This window comes from Stegostoma tigrinum, chromosome 7, assembly GCF_030684315.1.
Source record: "Stegostoma tigrinum isolate sSteTig4 chromosome 7, sSteTig4.hap1, whole genome shotgun sequence".
NCBI lineage: Eukaryota > Metazoa > Chordata > Chondrichthyes > Orectolobiformes > Stegostomatidae > Stegostoma > Stegostoma tigrinum.
In genome coordinates, this window is record NC_081360.1 from 48,749,170 (window position 1) to 48,773,207 (window position 24,038).

General features: G+C 40.9%; 1 protein-coding gene across 7 annotated transcripts in view; it reads right to left on the reverse strand.

Moving 5' to 3' along the window:
- Window positions 1-24,038, reverse strand: part of rapgef4a (Rap guanine nucleotide exchange factor 4a) — a 264,085-nt gene that overhangs the window by 109,243 nt on the left and 130,804 nt on the right. For 5 of the 7 annotated variants that reach the window (XM_048535123.2, XM_048535124.2, XM_048535127.2 and 2 more), the window contains 2 exons: window positions 14,728-14,800; window positions 11,394-11,452 (listed from right to left, as the gene is read on the reverse strand). In XM_048535123.2, the coding sequence (XP_048391080.1) occupies window positions 11,394-11,452; window positions 14,728-14,800 (132 nt within the window). Of the gene's footprint in view, window positions 1-10,831; window positions 10,855-11,393; window positions 11,453-14,727; window positions 14,801-24,038 lie in introns of those variants that run through there. The other 2 variants (XM_059647221.1, XM_048535128.2) reach the window with 2 other exon arrangements.

Consider the following 24,038-nt stretch of genomic DNA (forward strand, 5'->3'; position numbering starts at 1 on the left):
GATCAGAGATGTTAGTACACACCTCTAAAGCAGGTGGGACTGGAACCCAGGCCTCCCCATTCAGGGATAGAGACACCCCTGCACCATAAGAGCCATATACATTAGTTAATAAGAAAACTTCCATTCACATAAAGCATGAATTTAAAAAAAAGGATCTTTTCCTTGGCAATGAAGCAATGCCACAATGCCAAAGAGGGTGACTGAAAAGTATTCCGCAATTTAAATTAAGTTAGAATAGTTCTTACATTATATAAAAGGCATAAATACTGGTTAGAAAGCTGAAAATTCTTGAATCATTAAATTCTGCATTGAAATATTAATTGGTTCAACATTATCAATGTATAGTAGAACTTCAGCCACTTAGGCAAGTATTTATTGCCAAGTAAATGATCAAGTACTATAAATGTTAGCAGTAGACGTGAATTAGAACAATGTCTTTAGAAGTTACATCACAATATTTCCTACTACGGTACTACAACATTGCTTAGAATGTTCTCTCAAAATCAGAACAGTTACAGTACAGAAGGACAACTGTTGGTCTGTCATGTCTGTGCTGGCTATCTAAAGGAGCAATTTACTTAGTGTGATTCCCAGTTTTTTGTTTCCCCTATAGCTCTGCACATTCTTCCTCTTCAAATAATAATCCAGTTTCACTTGATCACTTCAATTCAATTCAATCCTTCTCTCCAACACTCACAGGTGGTGCATTCTAGCTTTTAAAAACTTACTCGCATGAAAACTCCTTAACATCATAATTGCTTATTTTATGAATGATCTCAAGTCTGTGACCTTTGGTGTCTATCCTTCCATGAGCAAGAACATATTCTTCCATCTACGCTGTCCAGACTGCTCATGAATTTGGATACTGTTGAGAGATCTCCTTTTAAAACTAAATTTCTTTTCTACAAGGACTTTTTAACCCTATGTTGTGGAGGCATTCATTTAGCCACGTATTTAGATTATGAACTTAATTACAGAAACGGAGTTGTGTATTTAAAAGTGACTAAGATCATTAGGAAATATCAGACAGAATGTGATGTTTATGACACAGAAGAACAACATTTGGCCCATCAAGTTTGCACCTGTCAAAAACCAGAACCAAAATTATTCTAATCTCATGTTCCCCTATTTGGCCCACAGCACTGTTTGCCTTGACATCTAAAGTCTGCATCTCAATACCCCTGAAATGTTATGAGGGTTTCTGCCTCTACCACCCTTACAGCCAGTAACTTCCAGATTCCCACTATCATTTGCATGAAATAGCTTTTCCTCACATCTTTCGTAAACGTTCTGCCCTTTACCTTAAATGCACACCCCTGGACATTGATCGCTCCATCAAGAGGAAAAGCTCTTAGTCTAAACCCTATTACACCCCTTGATTTTATACATTTCAATCATGCCCACTCTGCTGCAAGGAAAACAATCCAAGTCTAATTCACTATAGGTCTCAGAGATTACATAATCAATATAAAGGCTCCAGTGTAAGACCTTGGAGTTTGACCTTTGTATGCAAATCGTTTACCATTGATCAAAGCACTTAGTGGTTTTCAGATACGGTACCCAAGACAAGGAAAACGTAATGATGCACATTTCCTAACTGTTTGTCCATCTCCAACATCTGGTGACAGCGCACCTTTGGTGGCCATGTCACTAGGTCTCCATCTGTTGGAGGCAGGTTGGGGGGGGGGGGGGGGGCGGCAGAAGAATGGATCTTTATAATCATATTTGTGGTATAGCCAGACAAAAACAACTTGTGTTCAGCTTGCTTTTTTAATTTAGATCATGATAGCTGTACTCAAGGAGGCTTATAGAATTTTTCATTTTGTAAAAAGGCGTTGAGATATGTTTTGTAACGTGCAAAACATTATTATATTTCATTGTGTATAAACAACATTTTGTAGGGAAACAATATCTAGTCATGAACACATGGGCCAGATTGTGGAAGTGCTTCAAATACTCACTAAAAAGGATTGCACAGGATAAAAACAAACAGTCTGACGCCAATGCAATAGTCATTTGACGTAGGGTCCCTAAAATGAATTTCCTATCTACTGTATGTTGCCTAGAAACATGAAAAAAAAACATTGCATTGGGTCCTGTTTCTATCCCCAAATTATGCTGTTGATGTATTGCGTATGCTGCAAGTTTAGATATTTTCAATTAACCCGTAAAGATATAGTATTACACACCTCTGAAGCAAGTGGAACTTGAACTCCAGGCCTTCTAGCTCAGAGGCAGAGAAACTATGCTATGCTACGCTACAAGAAGCTTTGTTCTGTCATTGTTATGATAAACGTTTTTGTTAATATTTCTAACCCTAACCCTCGAGAGTGATTTAGTGTTAGAGGGCAATTTCCACCATTCTGTTTGAAGGGACTGTGATTGGAGATTGAAGTAACACTGTAATCCACTACCTGACCCATAACCTTTATCAGCTCCCTTGTGGGAGCATGAAAACACCTGTTTATGTAGTCATTAATTACCTGACAAAGCAACATTTAAAATATATTTAATCTATATCATGCATTGATAAAGCAGTTTAATCCAGAGTCACAGAATTGAGAGTTTCAATGTTTCCTTTAATTCTGGAGATGATAGAATTATTCACTAATATTCTTCCAGAGAGTGACACACCGCAATGTTACAAGCTAAAATTAATGCCATATCTGAGGTGTTACAGAATTAGTTTAGATATACATCTCAATCACAAAATATACACCTCTTCATTGAAGTTGAATGTGAATTTACATTCCACAAATTATCAGCTTTTCTGTATTTCACTGACTGATTTCCCCTGGCAGTCTTTCAGAAACTAGTGCCTATTCTCCTCGGGAGGTCAGTATTCTCTCCCTAAAAGAGGAAAGTGTGATATTTGTCGTTCAACTTAAATACAAGTTTGTGCTGGGACGTGCGCACCGGAGCCTAGCCATTTAAACGACACAGTCAGAAACAGGCAAAGCATAATGTGAGATAACAAGGTGTAGAGCTGAATGAACACAGCAGGCCAAGCAGCGTCAGAGGAGCAGGAAAGCTGATATTTTGGGCCTAGACCATTCTTCAGAAAAGATGATTTTCTGAAGGGGGGGTCTAGGCCCGAAACATCAGCTTTCCTGCTCCTCTGACGCTGCTTGGCCTGCTGTGTTCATTCAGCTCTACACCTTGTTATCTCAGATTCTCCAGCATCTGCAGTTCCTATCTCTGAAAGAATAATGTGAAATTTGTTCTGGCAGCTCATTACAATTCTGACTTGCAGTCAATGTAACACATCTGTGTCACTGGCTGTAAGCTTAAGGTGAGGGAGGTGAGGAGAGGGGTAGGCTCTGGCTGCAGCAAACTTGAGACTGTGAGGAATGAATGGAAAAAAGGACCAGACGATAGCCAGGGTTTGTGATATTGCACTGATCGGATCTGGTCCGTGAGGCAGGAAGTGGTACTTAGGAGAGGCAGAAAAGGCCGATGAGGCAAGGTCCATCTCTGCATGGCTACATCCAAAAAATGAATGAGCCACCCAGTTTTAGCAAAGGGGCAGCAGTACTCTGAAATGTGGCAGTTTGCAGCCACTTAGAGATATCTCTATTAAGGTTTGCAGCTCATTCTTTAATTCACTTGTGGGACCCGAGTGTTGCTGGCTAGCCAGCATTTATTGCCTGCCCCAAACTGCCCTCGAGAAGGTGGTGGTGAGCTGTCTTCTTGACCCACTGCAGTCCACCTGCTGTGGGTTAACCCACAACGCCATTAGAGAGGGAATTCCAGGATTTTGACCCAGTGACAGAGAAAGAAGAGTGATATATTTCCAAGTCAGGGCAGCACAGTGGCTCAGTGCCAGGGACCCACGTTTGATTCCAGCCTTTGGTGACTGTCTGTGTGGGGTTTGCACATTCTCCCCATGTCTGGGTGGGTTTCCTCTGGGTGCTCTGGTTTCCTCCCACAGTCGAAAGATGTGCAGGCTAGGTGGATTGGCCATGTTAAATTGCCCGTGGGGGTGTGTGGGTTATAGGGGGATTGGGTTGGGTCTGGGTGGGATGCTCCAAGGGGCGGTGTGGACTTTTTGGGCCGAAGGGCCTGTTTCCACCCTGTAGGGAATCTAATCTGAGAGTGGCTTGGAGAGGAGCTTGCAGGTGTTAACATGCCATGTTTCTGCTGGCCTTGTCCTTCTAGATGGAAGTGGTCATGGGTTTGGAAAGTCTGTCAATGCAGCTTGTAAATAGTAGATGGTGCTGCTACTGAGCGTCGGTTTTGGAGTGAGTGAATACTTATGAATATAGTGCCAGTTAAGTAGGCTGCTTTGTCCTGGATGGTGTCAAGCTTCTTGAGTGAGTGTTGTTGGGGCTGCACTCATCCAGGCAAGTGGGGGGGTATTCCATCACATTCCTGGTTTTGTGCCTTGTGGGTGTTGGACAGGCTTTGGGGAGTCAGGTGGTCAGTTACTGGCCTGCACTTGTAGCTAATGTGTATATGTGGCGAGTTTCTGGTCCATGATAAACCCCAGGAAGTTGTTAGCAGAGGATTCAGTGATGGTAACACCATTGGAATGTCAAGAGACTGTGGTTAAATTGTCTCTTATTAGTGATGGCTATAGACTAGTATTTAGCCGATCCAAATGTTACTTGCCACTTGTTAGCCCAAGCCTGGATATTATCCAGATCATGTTGTGATTTAACATGGACAGCTGCAGTATTTGAGTCTTTGGAAATAGTGTTCAACGTTCTGCAGTCATTGGTGACCATCCCCACTTCTGAACTTATGGAGGGATGAATGTCATTGATAAAGCAGCTGAGGATGGTTGGGCCGAGAACGCTACCCTGGAGGAACTCCTGCAGAAAATGTCTTGGAGCGGAGATAATTGACCTCCAACAACCACAACCATCTTCCTGTGTGTCAGGTATGACTTCAACCACCGGAGTGTTTGCCCCCGATACCCATTGATTCCAGTTTTGCTGGGGCTCAATGCCACACTCGGTCAAATGCAGCCTTGATATCAAGGGCTGTCACTCTCACCTCACCTCTGGAATTCAGCTCTTCTGAGCAGAATTGAACGAAGGCTGTAATGAGGTCAGGAGCTGAGTGGCCTTCGCAGAGCCCAAACTGGGCGTCACTGAGCAAGTTATTACTGAGCAGGTGCTGCTTAATAGAACCTTCCATTACTTTATTGATGATTGAGAATAGACTGATGGAGCAGTAATTGGCCAGGTTGGATTGGTCCTATTGTGTGTACAGGACATACCCAGGCAATCTACTACATTGTCAGTTAGATGTAACTGCTGTAACTGTACTGGAATAGCTGAGCCCGGGAGCAGCATGTTCTGGAGAAGTTTTCAGTGCTATTGTTGGAATGTTGTCAGAGCCCATAACCTTTGCATTGTCTACAACCTCCAACTGTGTAAGATCAATTGAAGTGAAAATCAAATTGACTGAAGACTGGCATTTATAGTGCTGCAGACCACTGGAGGACACAGGGATGGATCATTCGCTCAGCACGTCTGGCTGAAGTTTGCCGTGAATGCTTCAGCCTTATCTTTTGCACTGATGTTCTGGGCACTTCAAACATGGAGGATGGGGATATTTGTGGACCCGCTTCCTCCTCCAGTGAATTGTTTATCCACCACCATTCACGACTGGATGTGGCAGGAGAGCAGAGCTTAGGTCTGATCCGTTGGTTGTGGGATCACTTAGCTCTGTCTGTCACTTGCTGCTTGTGTTGTTTAGCATGCAAGTAGTGCTGTTTGGTAGCTTCACCAGGTTGGCACCTCATCTTCAGGAGTACAGAGATGGAGTGCAGGATTGCACTCTCCATTGAGCCAGGGTTGATCCCCTGGCTTGATGGTAATGGTTGAAGGGGATACCGGGTCATGAGTTTTCAGATTGTGCAGAGTACAATTCTGTTGCTGTTGATGGCCCACACTATCTCATGGATACACAGAGTCGAGTCACTAGATCTGCTCAAAATCAATCCATTTTGCATGATAGTGCCACACAACATGTAAGCTCAAGAAGAAGGCTGAACGCAAAAAGTCCTCAAGAACTGTGCAGTGGTCACTCTCACCAACTTTTTCGTGGACAGACATCTGCAACAGATTGGTGAAGAGGAGGTCAAGAAAGTTTTGTTCCTCTTGTTGGTTTCCTCAGCAGCAGCCACAGGCCCAGTCCAGCAGCTGTATCATTTAGGACCAGACCAGTTTGATCAGTAGTTCTGTTGCCACGCCACTCCTTGTTCTGGACACAGAAATCCTCCCGAGAGTACATTCTGTGCCCTTGCAATGCTCAATGTTTCATCCAAGTGTAATTCAACATGGAGTAGTATCAATTCATCAGCCAAGGGAGGATGGTACATTTCAAATCAGGAGGCTTTGTTGTCCATGTTTGACTTCCTGCCATGACACTTCACAGGGTTTAACATCATGCTGAGGACTGACAGGTTAACTCCCTCGTGACTATATACCACTGTGCCACCACCTCTGCTGGTAGTGACCTGCCAGTGGGACAGGGCATATCCAGGCCTGCTGGTGGTGGGGGTGTCTGGGACATTATCTCAAGGTACGCATCTTGGAAACAGCCTAACATGAGCATGTTAAAGATCGTAGTGGCTTTGAATCAAAGAAGCATTATTCATTGAATGCTTTGGCCTGCTTTTAATTGTCTATTATGAATTGCTGTCAAGATGATGGTAGTGAGCTGCCTCTTAAACCACTGACATGGCAGGTACACCTATAGTGGTATTCAAAAGTGAGCTCCACAATTTTGACGCCATGGCAGCGAAGGAACATAGACATATTTAGATGTCAGAATTGCAGCAGACTTTGGAGGGAACTTGGAATTAGTAGCATTCCTACACATCTGCTGCTGTTGTCCTTCTGGGTGACAGAGGTGCTGTTGAAGGAGCCTTATTGAGATTACTGTAGTACATCTGGCAGATGTTATACACTACTGCCAGTGTAAACAGTGCTGAAGGGAATGAATGGTGGCAGCATTAGATGGAGTGCCATCAATGGACTGCTTTGCACTGCATAATGTCGTGTTTCATGGAGAGAAGGTTGTTACCACTGCACTTATCCAGACATGTGCTCAGTGAACACCCCTAACTCTGACCATATGATGGTGGGAAGTTAATTGATAACACAGCTGAAGGTCCTAGGACACTACACTACGGAATTCCAGCAGAGATTTTGTGTGGTTAAGGTGACTGGCCTCCAACAACCATCTTCCTTACTGACAAGAATGTCTCCAAACATTAGAGATCATACCCCAATTCTCATTGACTCCGGTTTTGCTGGGGCCCCTTGAGGTGATACCTAGTCAGATGCTGTCTTGACGTCATCCAGGACTATTACCCTCACTTTGTCGACTTACTGTCCACTCTAGTGAATATTCATGCACCAGGAACAGCATGTATTAGAAACTATCATGGCCCCTAACTTCATTCCTGACTTTGCGGAACTCTGAAGTTTCAGGTCAATGGTTCATCAGTTCCAGCATTGTTTGCTGCACAAATACTTTTCTCCACCCAAATCTACTGCAAAGAGAACTCGTCCCATAATAGTGCATCTACGCTGACTGGCAATGGCAATTTGACCAGTGCAGACGGAAAATGGCACATCAATCGATGGGGGCAGGGAAGCAAGCCATCGAGTCCAGAACAGACATGCAACAGTCAGCAAGATATTAAAAAAAAAGTGTGTCTTCCTGACCACGTTTAAGCAAAAGAATTCTGCCATCTCTATTGCTTCCAGATGCGTGGCATCCACGTCAGTAGGCAGTGACTCAACAGATTCTAGGTGCCACCCATGTTCAAAACCCAACCTCAGAAGCATCTCCAGCACAGAGAATAATATTTTTGTCAAATATAATATTCCCTGTTCAAACTCACTTTTGCACAACCATGTTTACAGTTAGCAGACAGGCAGAAAGGCTAAACGTTATTGGTCTAACCTGGATTTGAATTCCCATTTCTGAGTTGAAAGGTCACTGTATAAACTGTTCAGCCCTTAATTACAATGTAAAGTGAAAACTATGTAAATTTCATGGATTATTTGGATCGATTATCTGCAAACAGCATTTGAATTGGCATAACAATTTCAAGGGGTTTATTTATATCCTGTTTCACACAGGAAGTTAAATATCCATTTACCATCATACATGATTAAAGCAGTTTGTTAACTGTGAACACAGCAGGCCAAGCAGCATCTTAGGAGCACAAAAGCTGACGTTTCGGGCCTAGACCCTAGGCCCGAAACATCAGCTTTTATGAGATGCTGCTTGGCCTGCTGTGTTCATCTAGCTCCACACTTCGTTATCTTGGATTCTCCAGCATCTGCAGTTCCCGTTATCTTCGTTAACTGTGAAGTGGTGATGTAAAAGTTGAGATGTAATTTGCTGAGATCAGTTTATGGAAAATAATAGCAAGTAAGTCTTAATTTCCCATGTTGCTGCTCTAGATGGCTGGCAGAACATCCCCCTCAAGATGTCACTTATGTAGACCAATTTAACTTTAATAGTCATAGTTACCACAAAAAAAGTTTGACAGATGCTAATGCAAATCCTATGTAGTGGGCTGCATGATAATAAAATAATCCCTCACCAAATTTGGCTATCTACAGCAATAGTTTAAATTGGTGTCTGGTTTTAAAAGAACTCCGCAGATATATCTGCAATAGAAAGCAAATTACCCTTAAAACAAACCAAGAAACAATTGTAAAGTAAACGCTCCTCGCATACATCTTTGGGTCAGTTGCAAACTTTAGTGGGAACACCAAACATATTTTGAAAATCATTGCCAATAAAGAAACTACAGACAATTAACTTCAAAATCGACAACCTAAAATGTTTAACATTCAAGCAGATGGCGGCCGATGTGGCAACTTCTTTAAAGAGCAGCTGTCACTGTGCATGGAAAATGACATTGGTGTTAAATTATTATCACTGCGCCATAGCCCTGTACTCAGATGAAACAGCTGGAAATCACTTTATTGATTAGTTAATTGAACTGTGGTATTTGATCCAAGATATCAAGTTGCATTTAGTGCACAGCAATCACTCGAGAAAAAAAGTTACAAATGATGCTCAGAAACATGTAGCGATTATGAACTGAGACATGCTGAAAATAATACTCTGGTCTGGAGCTCTTTCACAAAAACCAGCATTATAGCCAGCTCAAGCTACAAAGCAAAATACTGCAGATGCTAGAAGTCCCAACTTGTTTTACAGGTAATAAAAAGATAATGAGGCAAAGAGTTGGGCTCATTAAGGACCACAGCAGTAATTTGTGGGCAGTCAGGCTAAGTAGGGAGGGCTCTAAAATAAATATATGGCATGGTGTTCACTAGTAAGAGGGAAAACATGAAGGAGAAAAAGGACTATTTTCTTTTTTATTCATAGGATGAGGGCATCACTGGCTAGGCCAGAATTAATTGCCCATTCCAAAAGGTAATTCAGAGTCAACCACATTGCTGTGGGTCTGGAGTCACATGTAGGCCAGACAAGGTAAGGATGGCACTTTCTTTCCCTAAAAAGGGCATTATTGAATCAGAAAGGTTTTTCCAACATTTGCAATGGTTTCATGGCCGCCATTAGACTCAATTCCAGATTTCTTTTTGATGGAATTCGAATTCCATCACATAATTAAAAGAAATTAGCATAGATATAGTGGAGGTTCAGCATGGTCTAACAGGCTTAAAAATATATATTTATTTCCAGGGTCAGATGAAATATATTCCAGGTTCTTGAGTGACGCAAAGGAGGAAATAGTAGAGGCATTTGCAAAAATTTTCAATTACTCTGGTAACAGGAGAGAGGTGCTGGAGGACTGCCAATATGGTACCATTATTCCAAAGGAGCAAGGGAAACACCAGGAAAATACAGGCCAGTCAGTCGAACCTCAGTGGTAGGGTACCTATTGGAAGTAACTCAGTGGCAGAATTAACCTGTTTTTTAATCAAGAACAGTCAGGATGGTTTGGTTAAGGGGAGGTCATGCCTCAATAGCATGCTTGAATTTTTCAAAGTGGTGACCAGGTGTGCAGACAAGGCCAATGCTTTTAATGTAGTCTACTTTGTTATCAAAAGTCTTGCTGAAATCCAAGTGTTGAGCTTAAAAAGGATATCTTCAAACCAGGCCATTAATGGTTAATCAGAAGGGGTCAACTGGACATAACGAACAACCGAAGGAAATGGAAAATGTATGTGAAAAGTGTGCCTAACGCAAATAACAGCCTGTTTTGACAGGGGAAAGACTGCCTGACCTTACAGTCATCAGTCATCACATTGTGTAAAAAGTTAGCAAGTCATATTGCAGCTGTATAAGACTTTCATGAGGTCACATTTGAAGTATTGCATGCAGTTCTGGTTGCCACACCAGAGGAAGCACGTGAAGGCTTAGGGAAGGGTGCAGAAGAGGTTTAACCAGGACGTTGCCTGGACTGGACAGTATTAGCTATAGAGGTTGGACAAACTTGGATTGCTTTTGCTACAGCATCAGAAGTTGAAGGGGTGTCTTGATAGAAGGAAATAAAAACAGGAGGGGAATGGATAATTGGAGTCTTTTTTCAACAAGGTGGAAATATATCAAATTCTAGGGGCATAGGTTTAAAGCGAGTGTGTGAAATTTGAAGGTAGATGGGCGGCATAAGACTTTTTTGTTTCCATAGATCATGATCAATGCCTACAGCACACTACTAAGGGAGGTGGTAAAGCAGATAGGATAGCAACATTTAAAGGGGCATTAACACAGACATGAACAGACAGAGAACAGAGGGATATGGACCATATGCAGACTAAATGAGAACAATTTAGAATGTCATCATGGTCAGCACTAATATGGAGAACTAACAGGCCTGTACCTGTACTGTTGTGCTCTTGGTTTGTCCTTCTAGAACGAGCTGATCATGGGTTTGGAAGACACTGACTAAGGAGCTTTGATGAACTCATGCAATGTAGCTTGTAGAGAATACACACTGCAGCTACTCAGCATCTGTGATACAATGAGTGGATGTTAGTGGATGTGATGCTTCATCCACAAGCAGGTTGCTTTGGCCTTTAAAGAGAAGACAAGGTACTGTATGTCCCCCTTATAGTATTAGGGCACATGGTCACAGCGGACTAGGAGGTACATGACAGTGTTTCAGTTACAAACTGGGATCCCACTTGGAATTTCCACCCCAGTACCAACTCCTGGGACTGACAGCCCACTAACATACATTAACTCAGCCCATTACCATTAAACCCTATTCTTGACCCAGTGTCTCCTGAAAGCCTACAATCAAACTTGGTTTTGTTTACATACACTTGTTCAATTATGCCCGTATTTCTAAAATATATTTAAAACAAGAACTTAAAGTGTTGGCTTGTACATGAAGAGGCCAGTAAAGATTCAATTCTGTCAGTAAACAAGTGATCATATACCTTGTTTTTTGACATCGAACACAGTGCTTTGCTGCTCATATTCTCTTTTTCAGGGATTCCTGGAAAAACACAAGCAGTACATTTTCAATATGAAGCATTTTACTTCAGGGTTATCAAAGATCTCTTATCACAGTACAGTTCCTTGTATTTCATATGAAAATAGCAACATATATTGTTTTAGATCTTTATTCTTTATCTTCCACATTTTAGTACACTAATGGAATAGTCTAATTAACTGCATTGCAGGTACATGCTAAATGCAGGGATAAAAATATGTTGCAAGGGATTTGACAATTAGACACAAATTTATCAAACTCGAAGTGCTGTAGCCATCCACTACTGAGTAGGAGGCTAAGTGTGTGTTTCAGTACATGTGGAGGAGGAAAGGGTGAATAATTGGAAGGACTAAAAGCTTGGAGATGGAAAAGCCTTGTACTCAAGAAGTACAAGTGAGGAAACAAAAATAGGGCCCAAGTTATCAGTCGTGAACGAGGCTAGTTTCTCACCATCACAACGGAAAGCAAGATTACAGCTGCTGACAAAGTGACTTTCCGCCAGATGGAAAAATGATCACAGATATAAAAGGCTAATGCAATCATCCAATATTTGGTAGACTGGATGGCAGATGATCGAAGGTGAAAGGGCTGGTGCTTTCATGGGGCGGCACCACTGTAAGGAGAATAGACTCTGACATGATGGATGCAAAAACTGGCTCTGAATTCAAAGATGACAACAGTTTGGTGCTGGCATTGTGCTGGAAGTAATGGAAATGGTGAAGAACAATGGGTTGGAAGGGGACGACAAAGGGAACACTTTGTTTTCTATGCTTTGTTAGCAAGCTTAACATTTATTTTAGAAATGATGAATTTTCTGTATGTTTGATATTTTATGGGGCGTTTGATGGATTGAGTCAGAAAATAAGATGGTTATTTATAGATCAGATGGTTACAAGCTCCAAATAGAACAGCTTTTTGTTCAATAGCCAAAGTTAACATATTACACTTTTAAAAACCCTTGTGAAGAGCATTGCAAAACAAAACAAGCCAGCTTCTGCTTTTGTGCTTCCAGCCTGTGATCTTCTCATTTGTTAAGACAAATGGATGGAAACTTTGGGTTGAAGTCATCAGTGATAATTACTAGCCATGGTCATGAATAAAACAAATAAGCGATCTTCAAGAAGACTTTAGTTTAGAAACAGTACAATCAGTACTCAAGCTTTTAGTTTGAGAAAGTACTTTCAAAAGATCCAACATGGTGAACATACTGGCCATAAGTCAACTTCCTGCAGTGGAAATAGCCAAGTTTTCATTCTGTTCATTTCAAGCGCTAGAAGGTATCAAGCCTAATGCTACACACAATCCTCACTACAATATCAAGAACAGCCAACAGCCACTGAAGGCACTTTGTCCCACCAAATCATCCACCCAGAAATAGAAAAGCAAAGCAAATGACATCCAGAGAATGATGAGAGAAGCCAGAGGTAGACAAAAGCAAACAGTAGCAGTCAACAGAAATGGGCATATTCTCTGACCTAAAGTATAACTTTGAGAGTTCAACAAATTATACAAAATAAAAATTCATATTTCTGCCCTTGTATCCCCTCTACAAACTTTACATTGTCAGAATTTCACTAAAATTTTATCAGTCCACATGTCCAGTTCAATTTTCTAAAGTCAAATGGATCAAGTCAATGTACAATTACAAGCATTTGCCACTAAATGTCACCCCTCGCATCACAGATCATTGAAATTACTTTGGAAAAAGATTTTAGCTGTCATCATTTACTCAATAACTGTTTGTGTAGACGGTCCTTGAAACTACAGGAGGAGAATATTCTAATATCTTTCACCTCAGAATGAGTTAAGACAAAAACTTGTAGGAAAGTATTTAAATGGGCGGTAATTTCTTGCAGTAGCATTTACTTGAATAATTCAATGGGAAACCCTTAGGTCTCATGTGTCCGGTGTACTTGAAATAGTCTTACTTCACCTGATTTTATAGATTATGCCCAAAGTGCTTTAACTCCATTAAAGCTGGAGTTGCTTGCATCAGTATGGATTTCTTGTGATTGCTCAGAGTACAGAACTGATATACTAACTGCCTGTCGACAGGGGACCACAAAAATGACAAATATTGTACAATGAAAATAACAAACAAACGGAGAGATAAAGTAATGAAATATGAACGTGACAAACTGAGCTTTAGAAAATGTTGGCTTTAAAATAATGCAGCTTGCAAAATTAGGTTTTTCACCAGTAACTACATTAGACAAAGTGAAACTTCACAGACTGAATACTGTGAGAAACCATGTTCTGTGCAAAATAGAACCTTGCACCACAGGAGAGCAGTAGAACCAATTAATCACACAAACTGATCACAGGGAATTGGTGCTAACATTCAGATCTAAAACATTCAATTGATTTATTCTGTCTTACATCAGGTAATATGTTACTTCTTCACATTTAATAACTCAATGTCAATATCTCTTAAATTATGTATACTTGAGTTACACAAGTTCAGGTGCCTGCTGTGCAGCATGAGCTTTTCATTGGTTTTGTCAAATCGATGAATCCAGGAAATGTAATGGATCTTACTTTCCATCTCCATCAGACTGCTATCATTCCAGTGAGAAGTCAGGAAATTTAGTTCTTGAGTTTGCTCCAGATTTCAGAGATGGAAACATGACTCCTATTGCCATTGTATGTTTAAATACAACTTGACGACATTGAATTCCCATGTGAACAATTCTGCGTTTCATAACAGACATTATTTTCTGAGATCATAAAATATCTTTTTTAAAAAACTCAGTCAAACCACAAGTGTTCCATTTACAACAGATTTTTATATGTCTAAGCCAGCAAAGTGTGATGGGAGATACCCTCACAAATGGGTTAACTAATCTATTTGCAGTCATCATGTCCATCATCCCAGTCAAATATACTGCTCTGAAGCCCATGTTGGTTCCTGAAAATGAACTCAGAAAAAGGGATAGTTATTGAAAAAAACTGAAAAAGTATTTACAAGGACATAATGCAGTAAAATGAGAGTTAATTTGCCAGAGGATACTGAAATACAGAGGCAAGACCAGATACAGAATAAACAACTTCCAAATTAACTGAAATTTAAAATATTGTTTAGATTTCCAAAGAGTTCAAGCTGAGACTTTACCGTAGCCTTTTACAGTGCAATTCACCCATTCCTGACAGGAGCAATTAGTTATTTACGGACCCAATTAAGTAGTTAAAACAATTGAGATGATTTTTGTTAAAATTCCTAGACAAGAATTACTTTGCTTAATTATTTTCAATCTACTGAAAGAAAGGCCTATACTCACGGTCATTACTAGATGTAGTTTCCATAACACCATAGGGAGGGACCAAATGCCCTGCCATGTACTGTCGATATTTCTGAAATAAGGTAAAACGTGCATTAGTGCATTCACTCTCGATAAACAGAAGGCTTATTCAAACAGATTTGAACCAGTTTGTACAGAAGGCTTATTTTCAAAGAGATAAACTGAGCCTATATTACTATAAATGAATTGCAGCACAGTGTTAAATATCCCAATGAATTAAAATAGAGAACTGACTAGTGTACTAAGTGAATGGAATACAAAATTAAAGCCTTGGAAATTTCTACAATGTCATTGACATTGGTAAAGTTGAGAATGTCACAACTGCATAAAACACAACTATTTCATTAATAAATACTGCTGAACAATGTCATACGGAAGGCAGATTTGGTTGGTGCCCAGATTTTTTTTTTGCATGTACTATTAGAGCTACAAATCTCTGCTGCGGAACTCTGCTCTATATAATTATGCAGCTGATTCTCACAGCTGTTTCTGTTTTATCACTGAATCATTTCATAACAATAAAAGAAATAAACTACACTATTGGTAAATTGACAAAAAATTAGGATATTCCTTCAAATATTGAAAGAGCATTAAAATTAAACAAAAAAAGTGTTCTAATTTTTTCTTTTCACATTCCATGATTTAACTATTTTCTAATATTGCACAGATTTATGTTGGCCATATTCCATGACTACCGTGAACTCAATCTCTTGTCGCCTCCATTCAGAAAGTCTGGAAACCCATAATGCTGTCTCTGATCATTTCCTGGTCACCTGTACCCACACCACTCACCACCTTCTTGCCCTAACCTCACTGCCCTTGCCCTACCCCAAGTTATGTGGCTTTCTTTATCTCCAAGACTGATGATTTGTGCAGTTGTCTCTGCTTCTATCTTCCACACTTCTTGTAAGGTTCTTTTGCAGTCCTTCCATCCACGCCCACCCTAATCCTGCAATATTCAGCAGCGTCTACCCATCTCTACCAATGCCTTCTTGACAGCCACTCGTTTTCTGAGATCCGACATCTGTTGCCATAATCCCTTTCCCTTAATTCACGGCCAATCACTTCTCATTCCCTTTCCAGCTCCCTAGCCTAATTCTGCACATCTCATCCCTTTCTTCAGCCAATATCTTTTTTCACTCGAAAACCCAACTTGCTATCTGCCTTCCCCAACTAATGTTCCATTTCTAGCAAGCTTTGATCTTTGACAGGTTTTCAAAAGCACTCAACACCTATTGCTGTGTCCATTTCACTCAGAAGTCCACTGCATTCAGCTGCAGTCTATTGCACAATACAAAATTCTGAAGATTGCACTAATAAATGCTTGCATGAACTTTTATTTTGGTTATTTAGTTTAATATGGAAACATGAAAAACAGTTTTCCTTGCAGAAGAATGCTGATCTTGTTTTACAGCTGTGATCAGAGATAATGGGAACTGCAGATGCTGGAGAATCCAAAGATAAAAAAGTGGGAAGCTGGATGAACACAGCAGGCCAAGCAGCATCTCAGGAGCACAAAAGCTGATGTTTCGGGCCTAGACCCTTCAGAGAGGGGGATTGGGAGAGGTTTCTGAAATAACTAGGGAGAGAGAGGGAGTCAGACCGAAGATGGAGAGAAAAGAAGATAGGTGGAGAGGAGAGTATAGGTGGGGAGGTAGGGAGGGGATAGGTCAGTCCAGGGAAGATGGACAGGTCAAGGAGGCAGGGTGAGGTTAGTAGGTAGGAAATGAAGGTGCAGCTTGAGGTGGGAGGAGAGGATAGGTGAGAGGAAGAACAGGTTAGGAAGGCAAGGACAAGCTGGGCTGGTGTGGGGATGTCCGCCTCCCCCTCTCTCCCTATTTATTCCAGAACCCTCTCCCCATCCCCCTCTCTGGAGGAGGGTCTAGGCCCGAAACGTCAGCTTTTGTGCTCCCGAGATGCTGCTTGGCCTGCTGTGTTCATCCAGCTCCACACTTTTTTTTTTAAAAAATCTTGTTTTACACAGCTTCCTTAAACCAGAATAAGTTGTGGCTTCAAATACTAAATCTTTTCACTTGCACAACATTACTACTTTCTATGAAATGGAGCTGCCTTTCTAAAGCTTTGGTGTTCTGCTGAGGGGCAAAGAAAGAACACAAATCAAACGTTAACAAAAAGATACATTAAACACAGAACAGAAATTTCAATGAACCCAATCTCCTGACATCAGGCACATTTATCTTGGTGTGGTGAAACAATGCTCTCCTAAAGTCACTGATTACTCAGGTTAGGGGTGTTAAATTTAACAGCAGTGAAACAGAATTGAAATATACACTTTGGTAATGAACTGTTTTGCAATAACTATTATTGCCACATTCATCAGGTTTTCATTAGTGTTTCTAAATCTATAGTTTCTGAAAACAGCATGAGGCAGTGGATTAACTAAGATTACAAATCGTTATCTTGATTTGGACATTGCAAATCTGATGGATTTATACTATTGACGGCAGAGGATTATTTAGTTTTTAAAAAATTGTTAGAGATCTCAATTGAGCTCTCCAAATCATTTGACATTTTAAACAGAGACTCAATTTAGAGATGCTTGAATTGACGTGAGGTTTTATGGAAAACAGAACTGTTACCATTGAAGAAAGGCACAATTATTTGGCACATACAAGATGGCTTTAGCTCTCTGGAATTTTTCCATGCACATTACTTGCATTTTCATGACATTAACTTGAGAATGTAGATATTCAATGCCTTGGAACACAGTACAGTTACACGTCATCTAGGCAGGCTCTAATTAAGTGTAAAACTTTGGTCACTGCCCTCTAATTGTACTGTGTAGAAAATAAAATAACCTCAGATGCCAAATCATGCCAGGTCACCAGAACAGAATAAAGCCATATCTGTCTGTCACATCTTCTAATATATTTATATAACAACCAGCTCACCCATCAGCTTTCACTTTAACTTGCAGAAAGGAAAGAAACATCCTTACAAATACGCAAGTGTAAAAGCAGTGACCAACACAAAGCCAGTGACAAGTAGTTCTCTGGTTAATCTCCAATCTACTCATTAAATGATCCCTGACAATTTGCTAGTGAAATGTTAGTATCCGCTACTAGAAAGCATCAGACTCTCATGGAGATACCCAAGTCTTGCTTTCCTTCCTTTTCGCTAAAAGTCAGATATCCTGATGACAGTGTTCATCTAGACATGGATGAGAAATATGTGATCTCTGGTCATGTAGCAAAAGTCAGAGAAATTGATGTTGTTCTCTTCAAAAGATAAAAGATACTGAAGTACTTGATAAGTACTTGAAGGTGGAGAAAATGACAGGCTACAGCCATGGAGCCAGGGGCTTGGCTGATTTGATAGCTTTTTCAAAGAACTTGGGCATATCCAATAGGCTGAATGACCTCATTCTGTGCTGTATCATTCTCTAACTCTAAATACCATAATTAGGGCTACTGCCTATGTAATACAACTCACCACAAATTGCCATCTTCAGGAACAATAATGCACAATTATATTTTGGCTTAGTGAGCATTAACTCATTAACACAGGTAAGGATTTTCTTAAGTTTATCATGTGACCAATAATCAGATAGAACTTTCTTCCATGCGACAAAAGGAAACTGCCTGGCAAATCGGTGACCTGGTGACAAGAACTTATCATTTTCTTTTGAACATTTAGACCAATACAATACTTTCTTGGAACTTCTCTTCCTGTATGCTATTGTGTTGATCAACAATTCTTTCCCTAATTTTAGCATCACTCTTTTCACCCAGTCCAGACAGTATAGCTCAGACCACACATCACTTACTGGACTTGCAATGGTGACAGCTTCATGGCATGGGCAATACAGCAACAACAGCTACTTGTAGTTTCATCAAAATAGTGAACATATTATGGATTTAACTCAGAATAGTTTTGTTTTAAATACTCAAAGAAACTTCAATTCCCCTATTATAATAAGAGGTGAAAGTTTGGCAGGATTACACCACCATCTCTATACATCTCTCCATTACATTCACCATTGATTGGGTCTTTGAAATAAGTACAAACATTGCACCAGAAGCACAAATCAGGATCGAAATCTCCTTTTGGGAAAGATTGCGAATATCGGTCTGGAGGGGGGGCTTGGTGCAAGGTGTGAAAGTGAGGAAATCTCATCAGGCCATTTGGCTCCAGGATACATTCCTGCCTCTGGAATTCTGCAGGACGGTGCTTTCGTTTCAGGAATAGTGATTCAAGTATTCCCATCAGTGACTGCTTTAGCTACAGTGCCTGCATTTACCGTGCAAAAATGACTTTCCATGTCTTTATAAACAAACTATTTGCAGAAGCGATCCACAATATGTATCAGAACTACCTCTCAGCATTTGTTGATGTGATCAAAAAAGAAAATTTAAACAAAAAAAACACCATAAAAGCGTAATGCCTACTGTCAGCATTGGAGTCATTACAAGATAAAGTAGCCCCATTCAGTTGTGGAAGCAATTCTGCTGTTGACAGAGCAGTGAAAGGCCTTTGACAAGGCCCTGAACAGTTTTATACAGCACTTAGAAGCAGGTGATTAGATTATAGTGATGATATATGATTGCATAGTATTGTTGTGTCCCTTTAGGGAATCATCCGTCAGACACTTGTCCTGATACCTTTCAGGACATGTTACAAGATACATGAAATTGTTCGTCGAAAACTATGTAATCTGAAAATGTGTGAGCTGTGAGGGCCCATTAGAAACAGTGGAATGAAAGCTGGGAATCAAAATAAAATACATGCAAATTATAGATTTCTATTTCCACAAGGAAGAGCTGTTAGCAGCAGCAGTGGCAGCAATGTGCTAGAACAGAAGTTTAAACACAGTGGCACAACCACAAAGCCATGAAAGAAGTTAATGGTATATTGGCCATTATCTTAAGGGCTGAAATACAAAAGAGAGAGAAGAAATAATGTTGCACAAAGACTTGGTTAGAGCCCCGAGTACTGCACAGTTTTAGCACCAAGCCAAGCAAGAATGTAGTAGCATCAGAGGATGACAAACAATATTCCCCAAGAGATAGATATTTACCTCTTTATGAGGCTCCAAGACATTACAACAAAAATAATTTATCCATAGAATCCCTACAATGTGGAAACAGGCCTTTCGGCCCAACAAGTCCACACCAACCCCTACCCAGACCTCCCCCGCCCCCCCCAAATAAGCCACCTAATATACACATCCCTAGACACTATGGGTAATTTAGCATGGCCAATCCACCTAGCTGGCACATCTTTGAACATGGGAGGAAACCCAAGCACCAAGAGGAAACCCACACAGACATGCGAAGAATGTGCAAACTGAACACAGACAGAGGACCACCACTAAGTAGACCAATAGGTTCCTGTAGATGTGGTTTCCATGCCTGGTGATAGCCTGCAGTATACTCCTGTATTGTTTTACACCTGGTACTGGTTTGCGATGCTTTTTAGAACATAGCCCCCAGAAAACCCAGACTTTGAAGACTATGATGCACTAGAGCAGCAGTTGAAGAGAAGGAACAGGAGGCGGAAGCACATGAGAAGAAAGATGATGAAAGCAGAAAGGTTGTGTCCTAGCTACATAGGTAAGTGAGCAATACCTATGAAGAGCTCATGGAGGTTGCCAATGTTGAGCATTACTTGATTCAGACACACTACAGCTGACCTCTAATCTGGGGAGCTGTCCTGGTCTCCAACACACTAAGCTGCCTTTTGGAACACTTTCACAGTTACTGGAATAGATCAAATCATACTCCAAACAAAGAATGCACATCTGTCCAGAGATTCCACGTGTCTGTACTATGTCCTTGCTCCCTTTCACTACTCCAGTCTTTTCGTCACAAGTTTTATGCTGTCCATATTCAAATGGTGTGAAAAATAGGAATTGCACTCGGTTACAAGTGAAACAAACCCAGTGACCCACTCAGTGTTCTCTCTTCTCAGAGATGTCCATGCAGCAGAGGTGGGGACAGCCTGCTTAAAAACCAAAAGAAATGCAGATGCTGTAAATCCGGAAAATACAGTTAACGTTTTGGGTCTGGTGACTCTTCCTCACAGTGGTCACTGGAACAGAAACAACTGTTTTTTTCCTTCACAGATGCTGCCAGACCTGCTGAGCTTTTCCACCAGCTCTGTGGCGAGACAGCCTGCTTGCTTTGCTGTATACCTTAGCTGCAAGCTACCCAGTCATCCTCACTGAGGTTCCCCCATTGTGGTAGTGCCAAATGTTTTTGCATTGGCATCACTGCAGCATAACCTATCACAGAATCCTGTTATCCAGGTGCTCCCTCAGTCAGATGGGCCACGGGTGAAGAGTGAGGCTACTTCAGGGAGGTGGCTCTCATGCTTCAGCGAAGCAGAAATCTGTTTCACGAAATAGCATCCACAGGAATGACTGATAGCCATTTAAGTTGGACCTGATCTTCTGTCAGTCCTCCATTCCTGTCCTCCTATCATGCAGTTATCCCATTTGCCCTTCAGCCATCCCTGTGAAAGATAATTACCCCTCAGACCATGTCTTACACATTGGAAATAATGCCTAAAGACACACAAATAAAAACAAAATACTGAGGAAACTCAGCAGATCTGGCAGCACTGGTGGAAGAAGAGTTAACATTTCAAGTCTGACATGACTGGATGTTACATTCCTCCTTCTGTTGCTTCATGAAGAACTCAAAAAATCGCATGTTCCTGATGCAGATCCCATCTACTCTATGGTAACTGCCCAGAGACCCAAACGGCTTTTGCTGGGATTGGTTGTTTGAGTCCATACTGATTTTTTCATTATTTATACTTCCTTCCATTATTAAGTTTGGTTGGAATTGTAAACTGGGGACTGACCTGAAAATGACTTTTGGGCTGTGGGTAACAGCTTGTGTAAAAACAGAAAACAGACCAAACAAGCTTTCATTTACTTGGGGCCAGGTCTGGAAGTTACTTGCAGTTTGATTCCTGATCAAAAGTTGCACAGGTATAGAAAGTTAACTTCACTGAGCTGGGATGAACCATTTGGTCTATGATGGTTTGAGGTCTGTCTCTACCAGCAAGTAGTTGGCTGTCAGGAGCTGGGAGGGGAAATAAAATGATCAGGTTTCCCATTCCTAGCTGCCTATTGCCAGGAATCCCAAATTAAACAAACCATTAACTCATTCTCAGAATTCTTCCATCAGCTCTCAGGCGTGGACTTGAGTACAAAGCTTTGATTTTCTTCTGTTCTGTTCACAATGTGCAACCGGGCACTTTCAGATTTTATACTCTTAAATAGTGAGATGAATATAGTGGGATGAACATAGTTTTTCCACATCGAACATCACCTTCACAATCTTAAGGCAGTTTCTTTCATTCCTTTCTCACATTTAAGTATTATCCCACACAAATCCATTTTCACAAGTTTGGTTTTTGGGCCATGAACAAAATAGAGCAAGTGCCTGCCATTAGTGGTAAAAGCTTTGGCTTGAATCAAGTTGGAAACAATGGTATTCCAGGAAAACACAAAAGATTAGTTCATATTCTGTGAAAGATGGAGAACTCGGTCTGAGAATACTGCCTTCGGGTAGCTAATAATAAGTGCATGAGGTACTGAGTAATGACTGATGGTCACAGAGTACCCAGCCAGGAATCAACACCCCAAAGAGCGAAAAGAGCAGGGGAGAACAAATTAACACTTGGGGTTAAAGAGGTGAAGAATCAGCCAAAACTGTAAAGAAGATCTTGTCATCAAATCACGACAAAGGGAAGCAAGCTCTTTTTTTTTAAGAAAAAATGGGTGGTGCAGCTGTTAAATTTGCCACAGAAAAAGGCAGATTTGTGGACTGCAAGATCCAAAAAACTTTTGTGCAATTGAGGAAACTGTAAAAAGTAAGTACTGAAATTGCACCAGAGACCCAAGGTAACAAGAGCTGAGAAGCTGAAATACCTTTGGATTTTCAGGTGAAGAGGAGAAAGTTTCTTGTTAAAGTTAATTCTTACTTACAAATGACTATGCATCAGAAAGAACAAGAAACATCTGATTTCGTCTGACTTTTACAATGCTGTAAGCCTCATGCCCACTTCAGAGCTTTCACGCGTAGTTGGTGAAAACACTGAACATTATATTGCATGACCCACTTTCTCCTCTCCTGCAGGATGAGGTTTTCTCAACAGAAGGCAGTGGCAGCTTACCAGACAGGGGCTGACCCACTAGGCATATCCTACTCCACATGGAGATGATTCTCACCATAATTAGTGTTGCAATGTGTATTGATTCCAGACCAGATAGGCCCCTATCTTCAAAGGCAGTTACATGACATAACAATTGATGTTTGGGTGAATGATTTCAGTGTAGTAGGTCAGCAATACGTAGGTAGTGAACAGATCAGCAAGCGCAGAACCAAGACTACATGTGTCTGTCTGTGAATATTGTGGCCACATGAATAGTTACTGTCGTAAATAAAATTAAAGACAGACCCAACGCAAACCTAGTCTTCATGGTATATATTAAGTGGGTTAACAGCTAGAAAACAAGTAAATGCATCAAATCAGAACAATGATGGAGTTGGTGATGGTAATTAGTATCTCATTCCTTCTGATATCCCAAATCTGACCAACTGTACACATTTCTGGTTTACAAGTTGCACATAAGCAACCTCAAATGCCTTTCACATCATCCAGCTGACCCAGACTGTTATTGTCATGTTGAGACATTGTAGTTCAAAGCCAGGCCATTTTGGCCCAAAGCTGTTCAAGGTCATGCTCATGATCATGTGAAGAAATTTCCTGAATTGAAGTCAATGAATTCTCACCTGACCGTGTTGGGTAATACTGCACTGGAGCACTACAGCAGGGGAGGACTGACAGGAAAGAAAGGAGCTGGATGATTTGTTTACATTGTACAATATGACATGACTGCATTTACAAATGTATTTGAATTGTTCATTTCACCATGGTTTTAAATCGTGCCTTTTGGAGGTCAAGTGGATGCTAAGATAGCCAATAACCTGAGGCAAAGCAAGGTAGGAGACTGTCGCTAGGATTGTATTACTGATATTGCACTCTGTTCAGAGATATCCAAGCAGGAAGCAGTAGTCTAAAAGAACTTCCTTCTCTCCATGAAGAGACCACTCAAAGAGTGGTCTCTTTGTGGAGAGGTGGTAGTGCATGCAGTTGACAAGTGCAAAACCTCGACACATTCTTGATTACAACAGGGCTCCCTCCAGGTTACTCTGAGCATTTCACCGTGTGGATGCTGCACAAACATGGAACTGTGCATCACAGGCAGCAACCTTGTATTGCTCTGCAAAAACTCATCATATTACCCAATCACA